At 39.1% G+C, this 17,318-nt stretch overlaps 1 protein-coding gene across 1 annotated transcript; it reads right to left on the bottom strand.

The window, feature by feature from the left end:
* Positions 1 to 1,547: 1,547 nt before the first annotated feature.
* LOC105396212 (suppressor of cytokine signaling 5) lies at positions 1,548 to 17,229 on the bottom strand. The gene is made up of 12 exons (XM_048629880.1): positions 16,933 to 17,229; positions 15,388 to 15,472; positions 14,774 to 14,873; positions 13,714 to 13,815; positions 12,715 to 12,785; positions 12,314 to 12,386; positions 11,762 to 11,846; positions 11,090 to 11,273; positions 10,229 to 10,334; positions 8,441 to 8,513; positions 2,639 to 2,756; positions 1,548 to 2,123 (listed from the first exon to the last, which is right to left on the bottom strand). The coding sequence occupies exons 2-12, from the start codon at positions 15,410 to 15,412 to the stop codon at positions 2,029 to 2,031; spliced, it is 1,032 nt and encodes a 343-aa protein (XP_048485837.1). The 5' UTR covers positions 15,413 to 15,472; positions 16,933 to 17,229; the 3' UTR covers positions 1,548 to 2,028.
* Positions 17,230 to 17,318: the final 89 nt, after the last annotated feature.

The raw sequence follows: 17,318 nt of genomic DNA, 5'->3' as shown, positions 1-17,318 counted from the left end.
TTATCCTACAGGTAGGCATTATACAGACATTGTGTAACAGGCCCTTAGGGTGCTTACATAGAGATTTTTAATGTCATGAGCGCTTTCGCATAATCAGGTTACCGGTACAGGTAGATACAGGGAACCCGATTCTCTATTTAAGTTCCCTTAGATTGTTTAAATTTTATGCCAAGTATGAAAAAATTCAGTATCTACTAATGCGTTCATACATTTAACGAAAACGCTGCGTTTTTTGGGGCAGTGTGTGAACCGCCTATCTATAATATTTAGAAAATTTTGAATACTATTTACAGTTTTTACATAGTTTGAATATAGTCAATAAAGACCTTCATTATTAGAGATCTGCTTATCTTATTTATGCCCAAAAAATATACTATCAAAAAATGTAATTCAGCTAATAAATTTTAATACAAGAGACCTACACGAATGTGTATTTTTTTACAAAATAAACTATGTACTCAAATTATTTAACACTAGAGTAGGCGCGCTCATTTAACTCCTGGGATGGTCGCGCGGGCTACATATGTAGCCCATTTGTAATGCCTCATGAGCACAGATATTTGATTGAAAAGTAAAACACTTTGCTACATTTCAACTATCATATTTATTTTTAAATTTGAAAATAAAAAACGTTTGAATATTTCCTAATTTTAACTAAGTTTTTAACAAACAAAAACATGCTTATAAATATCGATATTATTTTGGACCATCGCACAAATCAGATATATTTTTTAGTTTAGGACACAAAACTTATAAACTGATCATAGTTTCTTACAATATAGGATACAATATAGTAGCAGATGGTGGAAATTTACTCCATTTCATACCATTCCGGGACTTGTAGCTGATCAAAACTGATGATGATGATGGTACTTTCACATCACATCATCTTCGTCCAAATCTTGTATTTATGGTTCACTCTCCGATAAATGAGAATTATCGGAAAGAATTAACGGTTCCATAGGACCTTCTTCTTCGCTTTCCATCAAGTTATCACTATTTTCCTCGTCTTCCATAAGTCATATCCGAATTTGACCTTCGTTCACCGCCATTATTACCTAAAATTATTCAAATTATTTTTTAGTGTTATTAGTCCAAAATAGAACTAACAAAGTAAAAAAAACAATCAAGTAATATGATACTACATTTCATATAAACGTAAATGTGCATAAAAAATATAAAATCCAAGAAATAAAACAGAAAATCAGAAAAAAACACTTACCTAGAACGGTCGCGCGGGCTACATACGTAGCCCAGCAACTTTAGCCACTGTATACCTCAGGTATCCGTGTGTCGGGACAGTGGGCACGCTGCTGGGGGACGCGGGGGTTCGTGAGGAAGGAATACACGGGGGGACAGAGCGCTAGTGCCGTGCGTTCCAGATATTTACAACAAAATTATATCCTGGTCTACACCTGTAGCCCACGCGCCCACTCTAGTGTTAAATATAATTATGTTTAAGTATATTAAGATCCATTCATATTTCATTTGCAAAACCGGATAGTTTTGACAGTGATCTGACATTGAATTCACCGAAACCTTGGCATAAAGATAAATTATTAGACATTTATTGTTTATTTGCGACTGAATCTCAAGTTATACTATTTATTTATAAATCGATTGTTAAATCTGAAAAATACGACTTCAACAACATTATTGATGGCCCGTGAATGGTTTTGAAAACAAATAATAACATTACTCACAGTTAAAATAAAATCCCTTGATGAAAGCATCATAAACCATTCGTTTCTTTGGGATGTTTCAAAGTGGTATACCAAGCCGAAATGAAATATAAAACCCAGGCAGTTATTTCGTTCAATTACTTTTGAAAATTCAGGAATAAAATCTTTACTTCCTTATAAAAACTTTATCGATCACGTGACTTTTTACAGTAAGGATTACGGAATGACCCCTGAGTCACTTACATTCGGCTCCCTATACCACTTTTTAAACATCCAGCCTTAATTTTCCTCCAAGTTCACTCCACTCACGCGTCAACCGTCGGTTGCTGAACCGTTTTGCATGAATTCACGGCTCGAGCGTGCGCACTCTGACCCGCTGCCGGTAGTGGTACTCCTTGAGGTAGCTGCGCAGCCGCGCCGGTAGAGGGAGCTGTTCTACGCCTGGAAAATTAAAAAAAACATTGTTATGGCAACTGAAAATAATAATATGTGGGGACATCTCACTCACGGCGGAGATGCGGTTTCGAATCCTGGCGCTGTCAATGAGTTCTTTGTAATTTAAGTACAATGTAAGTACAAGTAAGGTTTGGCTGGAAGAAATAGCTTTAATTGTTTCTATGTTTGTTTTTGTATACAATAAAGTGTAAATAAATAAGTTTATACCATGGCTCTAGGAAAAAAAACGTGAGGAAAAACAGTAAACAAAATGCAGATCGTTTTTTGCTTTGTTTTTGTATGTGACACACCATTTAGTTCGTATATTGATGTCGATTCAGAAGGCAGAAATTCTAAATTTAGAGCTGTCAAAACCTTAATTTCTTTGTTTAAAATTCGACTCTATGATTGTTTCCGTAAATGTCATTTTATGCTAGCAATTTTTTTAGTTTGACAGCGTTAAAATTAGAATTTCTGCCTTCAGAATCGACATCATTGTTAATCTAAAGTCCGTATATTACCGTCGTAAGTGATGTGGCTGACGATGGCGGCGCGCGCGAGCTGCTGCAGCGAGAAGGGGTTGGTGCGGGGGAGGGGCGCCGTCAGCATCGGCTCGAAGAACATCACGCATGCCGGGTCCTGTAGGCAAAAAGATGTGTTAGTGAAATATTTATACTACTGTTGAAGCTAAGTGGGTGACTACGGGATTGATGGTAAATGACAATGACAAACGCAGTAATCCTTGAGGTCAGACTTTTTACTGAATTACTAGACATAGTAAACAAATTACATTTCTCAAGTGTATTAGCTAAATGGAGGGCGCGAGGCGACTGGCTCATTGTGCGCTACTGGAAGTTACCCAAAAGCTAACATTGTAAACATGACTAAAACATAATTATGTCGCTACACAACTTTTCCATACGTTATGCTCTTTTTTTTTTCGGTGGCAACACTGAAAGCGCTAACATCGCGATCTCAAAATAAATTGATAATATTCTTATTTAGAAAGTTATTTATAGCAAAATAACATTCTTTCACACCGCAATTACTTAATATTATTAGTGATAGTAGTATTTTACAGTTGTGATAGTGATAAAAAGTGTTAAAAAATATAACCTAAAATTTCAAAAAATAACGATCAAAATTTTGATTATACATTATGTTCATCGTAAATAACATGGAAAATGGATAATAAAATGAGTGATACAGAAGATTCCTCGCAAAATATAAACATAGATAAGTCGCTTTCAATGCGAAATGAACAAAATGTTAACCCCAATAAAACCCTAGTGCAACAAGTTTTCCACAAAGGTCTCTTTAACATTGGCTCTAAGCCTAGAAGCAACTCTTTAACGGATACTAGTGAGCTGGTGAGAATGCGCAACACTGAAAAATCATTAGATTCGCGTTCACTTACTGGCGAACATGATATGCCAACTGCCAGTGACAACAGCTGTGAGTGGCAAACTGTGCCGATACTTAGACAAGATAAGAAACGGAAAAGAGTTTCTAACTCACCGCCATCAGAGTCTCCAAAGGTACAACTGACTAATAGGTTCTCAATACTACCTATGTCAGATGTCCCCATCCAGTCATCTACCGAAAAAAAGGAATACAAACCACCGCCAGTGATCCTCTACGGAATTACAGATATAAACAAACTATCTAACCTTATTCAGACAAGAATCACAAAAGATAACTATGCACTCAGAACGGTAACTAAACAACAGCTACGAGTTACATTCACAGATCTTGAAACCTACAAAGTGTTTATGTCTCTAATGCGTGAACATAAACTGATAGGCCACACATTTACCCCTAAATCTGAAAGGGCCTACAGAATTGTAATCCGAAAACTACACCCATCAACTCCAACAGAGGAAATCAGAGCGGCGATAGAAAAAACTGGAAATACCGTTCGGGGAGAAATCATCAATGCAAGGTTTGGTCAAAACAAGATCCCCACAGGTACGTTCTTTGTTAATTTAGAACCAAGCCCAAATAATGGTTGTGTAAAACAAATTAAATACATTTATAACACCTCAGTAGTTATAGAAGACCCGAGAAAGAAAAGTTCTATAGTCCAATGCAAGCGCTGTCAACAGTATGGACACTCGAAAAACAATTGCTTAAGACCATACCGTTGTGTAAAGTGTGCAAAAAGCCATAATACAATAGATTGCCCTATTAAAGATAAGAACACCCCTGCCACTTGTGCGCTATGTCTTGAAAACCACCCTGCTAACTATAAAGGTTGTTCTGTTTACAAGGAAATTAGAGACCGGAAACACAACAGTAAAAATAGATTCACAAGGAACACTCCCCACCAGAAACCAACTGAGACCACTTCTAGTCCTCAAAGCGAGACCCAGCTGAATACTGAAGATAAAACTCAAAATAAGCCAACATACCGCACCTACTCTGAAGCTACAAAGCAACAGCCATTGCCATCATCAAATGATACTGAACCATCAACACAGAAAGATAACTATCTCCAATCTATAATAATAAAGCAGACTGAAAAAATTGACCAGCTTATCACACAACTTGGGACATTATTAAGCCTAGTGACCATGTTGGTTGGAAAAATTCAACACTAACTTAAGAATAGGAACTTGGAACATAAATGGGCTGACCCCAAACAAATTAGAACTGAAAACATTTATACAACTGCACAAAATGGACATTATACTTATAACTGAATCACATTTGACGGACACCAGCAACTTTATACTGCCTGACTTTAAAATTTACACTGCAAACCACCCAGATGGAACTGCTCATGCAGGTGCTGCCATTCTCATTAAGAGTAGCATCAAGCACTATTTGCTACTTCAATATCAAAAAGCTTTTCTACAGGGTGTTGCGGTAGTGATTGAGGACACAGGGGGTGATTTGGTAGCTGCGTCAGTATACTGCCCACCGAAACATAAAATAACACACAACATGTTTAAGGATTTCTTTGACAGACTAGGAGGAAGATTCCTGGCTGGTGGTGACTGGAATGCTAAGCACACTGTCTGGGGCTCAAGACTCATAACCACAAGAGGAAGACAACTAAAGAACTGCATTGATGACAAAAACTACAGAATACTCACTACACGTGAACCAACTTACTGGCCCACAGATAGGAGTAAAATCCCAGACCTGCTAGACTTCCTAATCTCCAGTGGCATATCAAATTTATATACAAAGACAGAGAGCTGCTATGATGTTGCAGGTGACCACTCCCCTGTGATTGTCACACTTAGCACCTCAGTAATTCAACAAAAAAGACCCGAAAGATTGTCGAGTAATAAAACTGACTGGGAGGCTTTTAGAAAAATCATACAGAATGAAATAAACCTAAAACATAAACTTAAAACCCGAGATGACATTGATGATGCCGTTGTTAAATTCACTAACCTTATACAGGAGGCAGCTTGGAAAACCACACCTACAGTAAAACACTCTTATCAAACTAACCACAACTTCTCCCTGGAAGTAAAAGAGAGAATTCTAGAAAAGAGACGTTTAAGACGAGTATGGCATGTCAGTCGACTTGCATCTGATAAAACAGCACTAAACAAAGCTGCAGCTGAACTGAAAAGATTCTTGGCCAATATAGAAAATGAAACTGTACAAAGCCATCTTGAAGCCCTTTCACCACAATTAAGTGTCCACTCTAAATACTCGTTGTGGAAAGCCACTCAACATCTAAGCCAACCCCAACTAGCTGAACCACCAATTGAGTACAATGACAAATGGGCAAAAACAGATGAGGAAAAGGCAGAAGCATTTGCATCACATCTTAAATCGGTTTTTCAAGAGAATTCCGGTAACAACCAGGAATCTTGGGAAAAAGAAGTGGATGATTACCTTCAGAGTGACTATCAAATGAGTATGCCAATACGAGCTGTATCTCCAAAGGAACTACAGAAAGAAATAAGAAAACTAGAACTGAGAAAGGCTCCTGGCTTTGATTTAATCACTGCTGAGATACTCAGAGAGTTACCACAGAAAGCGGTCATCTACCTAACATACTTAATCAACAGCATCTTCAGACTTTCCTATTTCCCTTCCATCTGGAAAATCTCAGATATTATTATGATCCACAAAGAAGGTAAACCTCCAAACCTAGCTAGCTCTTACCGACCAATCAGCCTCTTGCCAGTAATGTCCAAGCTGTTTGAAGGATTATTTAACAACAGACTTCAGCCCATAATTTCTAAGGGAAACCTCCTACCTAACCACCAGTTTGGGTTCAGAAAAATGCACTCAACAATAGAGCAACTCCACAGGGTATGCAATAAAATCAGAGAGTCATTTGAGAAGAAAGAGTACTGCTCGGCAGTTTTCCTGGATGTTCAGCAGGCCTTTGATAGGGTGTGGCACAAAGGCTTACTCTACAAGCTAAAAATGGTACTACCACATACATACTATTCACTACTGGAATCTTACCTCAGTGAGAGACTATTTCGGGTAAAGTGCAAGAAAGCCCACTCAAAACTTTATGACATAAAAGCTGGTGTTCCCCAAGGCTCTGTGCTTGGCCCCTCCCTGTACAGTCTTTACACAGCAGATATACCTCAGTCCAGAAATGTCACCACAGCCACCTATGCTGACGATACAGCAGCCCTATCTAGCAGCAAGACGCCAGAGCAAGCCTCGAAGCAACTACAAGAATATCTTGGGGAAATGGATAAATGGTTGGAAAAATGGAAGATAAAGGCAAGTGCATCCAAATCAGTGCACATCACATTCACCCTAAGACAAGGTAACTGCCCACCAGTCAAACTAGGAGGAGAGGCACTCAAGCACGTAGATAATGTCAAGTACTTGGGTATGCACCTGGACAGAAAACAGACATGGAAACATCACATTCAGCAAAAGAGGAACGCAATCAACCTGAAGACACGAGAACTAGAATGGCTCATCAACCCAAGATCAAGACTAAGCCTTGAAAATAAATTGTTGGTATACACATCTATTCTCAAGCCACTGTGGACTTATGGCATAGAACTTTGGGGCACTGCAAGCACTTCAAACATACAACTCATACAAAGGTGTCAAAATGCAATCCTTAGAAAAAAACCACTAAAATGTAAGTAATAATTTACACAAATTATATGTGACAGTACAAATATACAGGAACTGTTCTTTTTTATGTTGGTGCAGTGACAAAGTAATCTGAAGAAATATGGCACCAACTTCAAAAAAGAACAGTTCCTGCTTAGGTATATTTGTACTGTCACATATAATTTGTGTAAATTATTACTTACATTTTAGTGGTTTTTTGAAGTCGGTTTTTTATTTTTTTAAATTATTATTTTATTTTATAGTTTTTAGTTTATTTGCAATAATTTTTAATCAAAAGTAAGATGCAAATGATACCAAAAAGTCCTACTAATCAATACGAATCATTCAAGCCTAAACACGAGGTAGTTGCTATATACCGTTGAGGAGTTCCCTTGACTGCCTTCCGTTTCCATCATCAGATCAGCTCAAGGTCACCATCATATTTTATTGTTATAAGAACTATATTTACGTTCTTAATTTCATTAGAATCGGTTAATATGTGTCCAAAATGGAAATTCATACCCTGTTTTTACCCCTTTACCCACCCTTAGGGGTTAGATAAAATTCTGAAAAAAAAATGGGACCACCTGGAAGCTCAACCCAATACAACAAAAAAAGAATTTTCAAAATCGGTTCATAAACGGCGGACTTATCGGTGAACATACATAAAAAAAAATATAAAAAAAAAAAAATATCCCGACGAATTGAGAACCTCCTCCTTTTTTTGAAGTCGGTTAAAAAATAAGCAACGCACCCCTATTCACCAAAACATCTGAAATACATGAATACTTGAAAGTTCCTACCGTGTTGGAGGAGGTTAGATCTCGAACAGCTAGATACAGAACGCGACTGCAGATGCATGTGAACCCACTCGCCGCCCAGCTCACTAACGAACTGAATTGTACCCGACTCAAGAGACACAAAATCCTGGATCTTGACAAAAGGGGACTAGTTTAAAACATGGGGAAACAATCAATGGATGACAGACCCGACATGTGACGCCCACAGAAAATACCTGCTTATGGTCTCAGGACCGATCGCAAGTGGCCATTAAATAAGAAAAAAAAATAAAAAAATACGTTATGCTCCAAAACTCCACATTCTAGGATACATTGGTCGAAAATAACAATTATTAATTGTACAATTACACACGGCAGTTTAGTATCGATTTTTTAGTCAGAGCGAGCTAGACTTGGATTTAATTACGTTTAATTTTTTGATGTAAGTCAGGGTGTGTGTTTAATCAAAATCGTTTGATCCGTTACCTTGTAGTGCTCGACGAGCGAGGTGACGGTGTGCGCGCTGAACACGGCCGGGTCGTGCGCGTCGAAGCTGAACCTGGAAAAAAAAACATCAACAACATCTTAAGTCGACGTCTTTTACAATTGTAATAGGTTACAATTTAAACCGTCACCAAAATAAATATGCTGGGACACGGGTCTTTTTCCAATAAAAGAAGGGTTAGCTCACCACGCGGGCCTAGTGCGGGTTAGTCGATGAGAAATTTTAGAATTATTTGTCGATTCAAATGTCGCTCGATCAGAATATTATCTGTACTACCACAACAATCTTTAAACATTGTTTAACAAGTGTTTTAAACTAAATTTGAAAGATTTATCAAGCGTTTAAAGCGCTAAACATGTGATAAACACAGTATAAGTTTTTGTGGTAAGGCCCTTTGGGTCCCCCAATGGCTGACCGTGCCATGTGTCTAGTGCTACGATCACTGAAGCCAGCTCGACTACGGACGCTTCATAGTATCCTTGACCAACTCCGAGACGCTAGGTATCTCAGTTCTATTGACCTCAAGGCGGCTTTTTGGCAAATTCCTTGAAAAGGCAGGATTCGAAGTAAACAGCGTTTACCGTTCCTGCCCATGGATTGTTCCAATTCGAAGTAATGTGCGTCGGTCTTACCTCAGCTCCAGCGACGCATCAGAGACTAATGGATAAATAGTTTGGTCCCGAATGTGGAGAGAAGACAATTATTTATTTAGAGGACATCTTGGTCGTCTCCTCCACGTGATAGATACCTAATGCATTTTTTCTTACTTGCCACAGATTTTGAGCAGTCTCGGAGTGTCTTTTTATTTGAATTAATTTAAATAACTAAGTTATAAAATAAAACATATTTTTTGCAAAAATTATTGATCTACGAGATCAATATTAAACCGGGTTCCGCTCATCTGGCATAATCTTTATTGACCAAAACTCATTTCGCATAACTCGTATGGTCTAAACTTTTTTGGCCGAACCATCACTTTGCCAAGACTTATGTGGCATAAGGCTCGTTTCGTCTAAAACTCTTTAGGCACAATCTTTAAACACCTAAGTTTCGTTTGCTCAAATTTATGTTCGTCTATACCTATGTATAATCTTGTGTCTCGTAACGTTATCTTAATAAATAATATATTAAGTATGTAGTAAATGTACAAATTGTGGTATTTTTCTCCTACATCCCGAAAATCACGATATTGTATGATCAAAAAATCGAAAGTTAACGACCAATATAATTATTACAAACCCCATGAGATCGAAACCTAAAAATAGGTGCGACGACGAGCAAAGCGAGGAGGAGCGTGTTAGGTGCACATGTTCATCAAAACCAAAGCGGAGCGCAGCGAAGCGGAGCGGAGCGTTTTCCAAACAGCGGAAACATTACAAGGCACCAGTTTGCGCTATGTAGGGAGACGCTACGTCAAAGTTAAAGAAAAACGAATACTATTACTTTGTATAAACCTTGTAAACCTATGCCATAGCATTATTAGGCTATTCAAGATTTGGCCATACCATTATTAGGCTAAACAATGTTATGCGAAATAACTTTTTACTAAACGAGATTTATGCCATACGATTTTCGGCGTAACGAGACTTTGACCAAACGTTACTATGCAATACGAGATTAGGCAAATAAATCTTATGCCAAAAAAGGTAGAACCTATTAAACCATTTATTTTGGCTGTAATTTATTTGTTTATTAAAAAGACACACAAAGATTGTTTACCTTTTGTGCCAAATAAGCAAATAAGAATGAATACAGTATAGACAACTGACCTCTGTCGGTGGTGCTCGATGCGCGCGTGCAGCGAGCGGCCGTACTTGCGGAACGACACCGAGAACAGGTGCTCCTCCTGCGCCGAGTCGCGGAGTAAGAACGTGCCTGTGGGAAAAGAGGACATTTGTTTATTTTATTATTTATACATAAACTATATTACAACAACAAAAAATAATAATTGTTTAACAAGTGCTTATAACAAAATTTTGACAGATTTATGAGGTGTTTCTGTCAAATACTATCTTAGTTTTTGTGGTAAAGCCAAAAGTTATTTATACTTTGTCTTGTCTCATAAGTTGCTATGAACCTGTTGTCTTTTTGTAAGATAAAGTAAGATGGAAGATAGAAAGTCTATACAATATCGTGAGGTTTGCTCATGAAGTGAATATTCTCTATTCATCTCAGAACTATCGAAATCCTGCATCGGGGATCTAAATTAGATCAGACACTAGACGATACATATAGCCATACTATCCTACATCGCGGTGGTGAAGTTTCTTACCCTCGGGCTTATTGTCCAATAGTCTCTCAGATCCATCTTGCCCCAGTAGAAGCAATAAGCCGTGATCTGCTGTAAGTCAGGCACGAGGCGGTGTTGGTAGTCAGCCTATTCCCATCCTACATTGCTTGCTTATTGCCCAGTCGTATCCTACACTGCAGTGGTGAAATCTCTTACCTTCGGGCTTGTTATCCAACAATCTCTCAGCCTGATATCTGTCCATCTTGCCCCAGTAGAAGCAACAGGCCGTGATCTGCTGTAAGTCCGGCACGAGGCGGTGCTGGTAGTCAACCTATTCCCATCCTAAATTGCTTACTTATTATCCAGTCGAATTTTAGATCGCGGAAGCGTATTCTCTTACCTTCAGGCTTGTTATCCAACAGCCTTTCCGCCTGATATCTATCCATCTTGCCCCAGTAGAAGCAACAGGCCGTGATCTGCTGTAGGTCGGGGACCAGGCGGTGTTGGTAGTCTGCTTGTGTGTGGGCGCGGGGGGGGCGCGGCGCGCGGAGGAGGAGGGCGCGGAGCTCGCCGTTGCATACCACCTGTAAAGGGAGAGGGGGGTTAATTAGGTAGTGTTTTAGAAGATGAAGCATACGAATAGAAGACGCCGTCTGCAATGCTCGCGAGTTTATTAGAAAGACTAATTAAAACTATTGCGGGTGTGTAGTAGATCGAAATTAGATAGTATTGGACAAATTCAGATAAGCATTCACCTTTCGGCATCGAGGTCCGATACGTAAAATACGTTTACGATAGTTGGACGCTTACCCGTAATACGATGACGGCTGGTATAATTATCATTCCAATAAATTGCTATTGTGTCTCGCAATGACAGTTCTGTAGCAATAGCATTTTAAGGAGCACATACATAGTATCAACCCATATAAATGCATGTAAATCAATGTAGATAATTGAATAGAAAACGACATATCAGCTACCATGACTTAGTACAGTCACTCAGTTTAGTTGCTTAGCAAACTAAACTTAGAGCTAGTTTGAATATATGGAAACTAATAAAAAAAAAAAATACCTGGAAGTGTGGATGCAACCGTATGGAGCCATCAGAGTGCTGAAGCTCTGCTGGACTGTTGTCCGGAGACCCCTCCCCGTCCACTCTGGAATTAGCATTACACTTTTAATTACAGTTCATACACATTTAGAGGATGCTGCACAAAAGTGGTAGTGTAAGCCAATAGCAGTTTGTCTCCATGATAAAAACAAAAATCTTTTCTGTTTTGTATGTTTTTTTAGATCAGGATAATTTTTAGTTGTGAAAGATTTTAGGTAGGTATGTGGTTTATTTTGTGGAGTTATTAACTATCGGGGCTATTATTAATTAAACGTACGTAAAGCTGGAACCACACTTGGCTATTCGTATTTGTTATTGGATATTTGCTGTATTTGCCAAATGGGTACCAAAAAGTCAGGCAATTTCGGCAGTAATTTTGGCAAATATACTGACCACACATGGCACTTTTGGCAAATACGTAATATGAGTAGATCACTATTTCCACAAGGTGTTGCGAAATTGATGATGAAGATGTTTTTATATATTTTACAAATAAGAGTGTAATAAACTCACGGTCGTGACGCGACAGACAGGACGTACACCTCCGCGTTGACTGGCTCCCCGTTCTCTCGAGTCACTTCGGCCTCTGGGAACAAACAATAGATTGATTAACAAACAAACAAAAACTATATTGGAACTTTCAACTCAAAAATATTGTGAATTCTCTTCGGAAACAAGCACTAGTTGAAGGAAAGTTTTTAATGTTAGTGTGCGTGTGTTCGTAATCTTATCAGTTACACTACCATCTATCGATAATTTTGGGTACTTTTTCGAGGGATCTATTTTGCTTGACAAAAAGAGAAATCCACCACACACAGATTAGGGAAAAGTGGTTGCAGCAACACAGTCATCTCTGCCTATTTGTATTTGCTAGATACACTTATCAAAAGCCAATAAAATAACAATAAATGTACCTGTATTAATGACGATGGCGTCTAGTTCTCGCCTGAGATCCCTCGCGCCGAGCGTCAACACCGCGGCCAGTCTGTAAAAAAAGAAATAATATATATAACTTAGATCTTAATTATTCCTAATATTGTTTATTAGCTTTTGTGCTTCGCCCCACAAAATCGGCGTAAATACAAGTTCTGCATATTTATATTCTACTATACTGCCATCAGTCGGTAGTCGTTGGCACTTCGTGGTACATACAGACGACCGAATGGTGTAGTGTTTGTTTCGATTCCCGGCCAGGCAAATATTTGTACTCGGGTCATGGGTGTATGTATCTGTGAGAATATATCAGCTGTCCGATACCAATATTACAGGCTTGCCCAGTTTGGGATTGGATGGCCGTGTGTGAGACGTCCCTACATATTATTTATTTATTTTTATAATTATGCAAGCTGAAGTGGTAGTGGACTGGTCATATCTGCCAAAGAACCGATAACCGTTGGGGTAGACGAGTTCTCGAGTGAACGCCACGAACAGGCAAACACAGCGTGGGACGCCCTCCTGTCCGCTGGACTGACGACCTTAGGCGCGTAGCCGGTAGTTTTTGGATGAGGAAGGCCAAGGACCGAGTGTAGTGGCGCTCCTTGGGAGAAGCCTATGTCCAGCACGCTACCCATTTAAATCGTATGAGGCCTATGACGACCGAATGGCGTAGTGGTTAGTGACTGACCTGACTACTGAGCCGAAGGTCCAGAGCTCGATTCCCGGCTGGGGCAGATATTTGTTTACAGACAGATATTTGTACTCGGATCTTGGATGTTGATGATATTTATATTTAGTATCTATCTATCTATGTATTTGTGTATTTGTGTAGATATATCAGCTGTCCGACATCCATAACACAGGTTCTGCCTAGCTTGGGGTCGGATGGCCGTGTGTGAGATGTCCCCACATATTTATTTATTTTATTTATTTGTCCAGCAGTCGATGAATATTGGCTGATGATGATTATATTATACCTGTCGTCGTGCCTCGAGTCTGACACGCGTCGGTAGCCGGTGCACACGCAGGCCGGGCGCCGCGGCCGCCGCCGGCACGAGCAATCGCGCCCCGCGCTCCATCTGTCGAGAGACCGATAGTCGGTTAGTTAGATACAAGGAAGATAGGGTGTCAATGAAGGCCGTTTTTAACAGCGTGCGGGATTCATCACGCATGCGGGATTGCCCCGCACGCGGTCATACGTATGACAGAATAAGAATATGAATGCGAGACGCGGGAAAAAGGCGGCCATTCCGCGAGAGTGATTAAATCCGCATGCTGTTAAAAACAGCCGAAGTATCATTTTGGCGTAATATGTCGCGTGTGGACTGAGTAAAGGTCTTAGATATTTATTCAGTGATGACAAAACACTATAAACAGAAATAAATTATAGAAGGGCTAGCATAGGGCGCAAATAAAACGTGACAAAATAGCTCCGCGCTCGCTCTTGAGGTTGCACGAGTGAGCGCAATGCAAAATTCTTCAGGAATCGATAAACGGCTTTAAATACAGTAAACATTAAAAGATTGGTAGCCGGTAATTGCCTAATGAGGAAGGCAGGGAACAGAGTATCCCAATACTCTGTTCTCTGCCAGGCCAGCATGGTGGACTAGCTAAACCCTTCCTTTATTGGAAAGAGACCCATGCCCCAGCACTGGGGTTGTGATGATGATGATAATGACACTTTTGTGTCATCTTCGTCATTGTCAGGCCTTTTGACCTTCCTCTGCATTGAGCAAGAACCCAGAGCAGTAATGCCCACCGTGGAACTATTTTCTTCTGTTTTCCATAAACCATAGACTATTATGGAGTGGGAAGATCGGGCAACCGCAGCCCAAGATAGTCAGATGGAGAAATCTTCTCTAAGCCCTTTGTCACTTCTGAGGGATGGCAGGATGGATGCATGTATATGTATAGACTACTATAGTGGGTAAGTCATCTGTCAGTGAGCGCGGCCACGTATCTCTGCACGTGCGAGTCCGCGAGCCGACTGCTGCAGATACCATAGACACAGAGCATAGACTAGAGCATAGAGCTCACCTGTCAGTGAGCGCGGCCACGTATCTCTGCACGTGCGAGTCCGCGAGCCGCGAGCGCCGCTCCCACGCGCCGCAGCCGCAGCTGCAGGCGCTGCTGCTGCCTGGAACATACCATAATTTTTTATATTGAGTTTGAGGTCACAAAAAGGTGTCTAAGGATGAAGTATGACTGGATGAGGCCCAGTATTCTTATGAAAATATCCAGATAATCATGTACTTAGTAGAATTAGTAGATGTTCAGCTTGACATTTTGTATAAATGGTAAATTATCTTAGCGATCTCACCATGTCCCACTTAAATCTGCTGGTTTTAGCGCATGGTACTGTGTATAATATTATGTAATGATTTATATTAAATAAACAAAGTTAAAAATTAAAAAAAACTAAGAACCAGAAAAATTCTCTGAGGCACATCTCCAGTTGGCTATTTATTATGGTGAAGTGGGTGACTTATGCCAAGTTGCAGAAAGGAAGAACATTAAGCTAATGTCGGCATTAAATCTATGTGTCTTTTTGACCTGATATACATATTGTTAAAGCAAGGTAGGAATAGATTTAATTCCGACATTAGTTTAAAGTGCCTTTATGCTACTTAGTATAAGTCTGAAGTACATACTTTTCCTGGATGTCTGCTGTCCCATGGTGGGGGTGGATTAGCTGGAGCTGCAGCACAAGTGGTGGTTCGGCCAGCGAACTACCATCTGTAACAAATTATAATTATACATTAATAAATGTGTAAGTGTATATTTGTGGTACAAGCTTTGTATTGTGTTCATAAGTTTCCTGTAAACTAACATTCTCCTGTGAAAATGTTAGCCCATCTTGCAGGAACACAATACCAACACAAAGACAATTCAACTTGTGTGCAGTTTTTTGCAGGTCAAAGCAACTTACAAACAGATGAATTGTGAAAAGGCTTGGTAGCCTTATGTTAGGATCGCTGGCAGTAGAAGCAATGTTTATTTGTATATTTCATAGGGTCATTAACATGTAAGAAATCCTAATACCGCGATGTAGATTGCGGGATAGTGACATCTATGTAAATAGGTAAATACTACTTGATAACTGAACAAATTGAGAACCTCCTCCTTTTTTGAAGTTGGTTAAAAACTATTTACATAGTTGTTCCTCATCACAAGAATAATATAAATAAAAGTGGTCACCGCCAAATCTAATGAACCACTGGTCCAGATATACAAAGAGGTTGAGGGTGCTAACAAGAGACATATCTAACTTTGTAACTGAAAGAAGATCCCACATATAAAGTATATTTCTGATGCAATTATTCTTTATGATTTCTGACTAAGACATGACACATCTTATTCTTCTTCATTCATTTAAAGCTACCAGTTAATGAAAATAAAGTTAGTAATGTTGGACACTATACAGACAACAACCACTTCATTAATTAATAGTCCTCACTCTTAATTATTGTGTGACCTGTTTACAGTAGTATTTTACTGCGAACAAATTCCACTCATTAACACCATATTAGTCTCTGCCAGACAGCCAAATGGGGTATGGGGAACACCAGTTTAGGTTTTACTGCACAATAAAGTGATAATGTTATTAAAGATTAGTCATAATACTCACGAAAACAGAAAGAATTCACGAGATCAGAATTTTTATGGACACTTCAACTTCCAGAGGGCTATGCCCTACCTTTCTTCATAGTATATTAGAAAATCATTGTCTACACATGTCATAGCAAATATCTAGGGTGCACTAGTAGACAAATCTATCATTGTGACTTACTAAGGGGTCACAAAACGGCAAGACGGGGTCAACACAAGTTTTGCCTTACTAACCTGCATGGTACTAGCTGCACATCTAGGTTAGGTCTAGACTCAAGACCAAATATTATGAAATAATCAAGTCTCAACTTGTTGAAGATTCCAAATTGTATGTAAACCAGTTTCTGTAACTGGATAACCATAACAGGTTAAGGTAAATAAAGCAAGTGTAACCGACTATTTTTGGGCTTATTATGAGTAACTGGGGTTATAAAATCGCAATGATTCAACAGGGCAGCTGTAAACAGCCAGATTTAGAAATAAATAAACAATAAAAAGTCACTACGTCCGCCATTTTGATTGTGAACTTAGAAAATCTCCATGCCGATTATTTGGGCTAAAACTTCGTGAATTTTATGAAAACTTACGTCTGAAGCAGCTGGGTGTGATGATAGTTTCGTTTATTTATATTCGAGGCACTTTAAAATGCATTTATTAGTCAGTAACGGTACTTTTGAAGTCATTCACAAAAAGTTCATTTGGTTGCGGAAAACTTCAAATTAAACTTGGAATTTTATGTGTAACACATGGTACGGTCCGCACTTATCACAATTTATAAGTTATTTATGTAATTCACGATAATTAGAAAAGTTTTGTGATTAAAATTGCACGACACTGAATACGCAGTTCCCATCACTGACTTTTTAATTTTTAAACTTTTTTGTTCGTGGTTTGTGATCCGTTCCTTTACTTTTGGTAGGAATCGCAGTTAGAAATCAGTGATTGTGTTGTTGACTTTAAATTTTGCGTGACT

The sequence above is a fragment of the Plutella xylostella genome, chromosome 24 (assembly GCF_932276165.1).
Source record: "Plutella xylostella chromosome 24, ilPluXylo3.1, whole genome shotgun sequence".
Taxonomy (NCBI): Eukaryota; Metazoa; Arthropoda; class Insecta; order Lepidoptera; family Plutellidae; genus Plutella; species Plutella xylostella.
The sequence above is the reverse complement of the archived record's forward strand: the minus strand, read 5'-3'. Positions and strand labels throughout refer to the sequence as shown.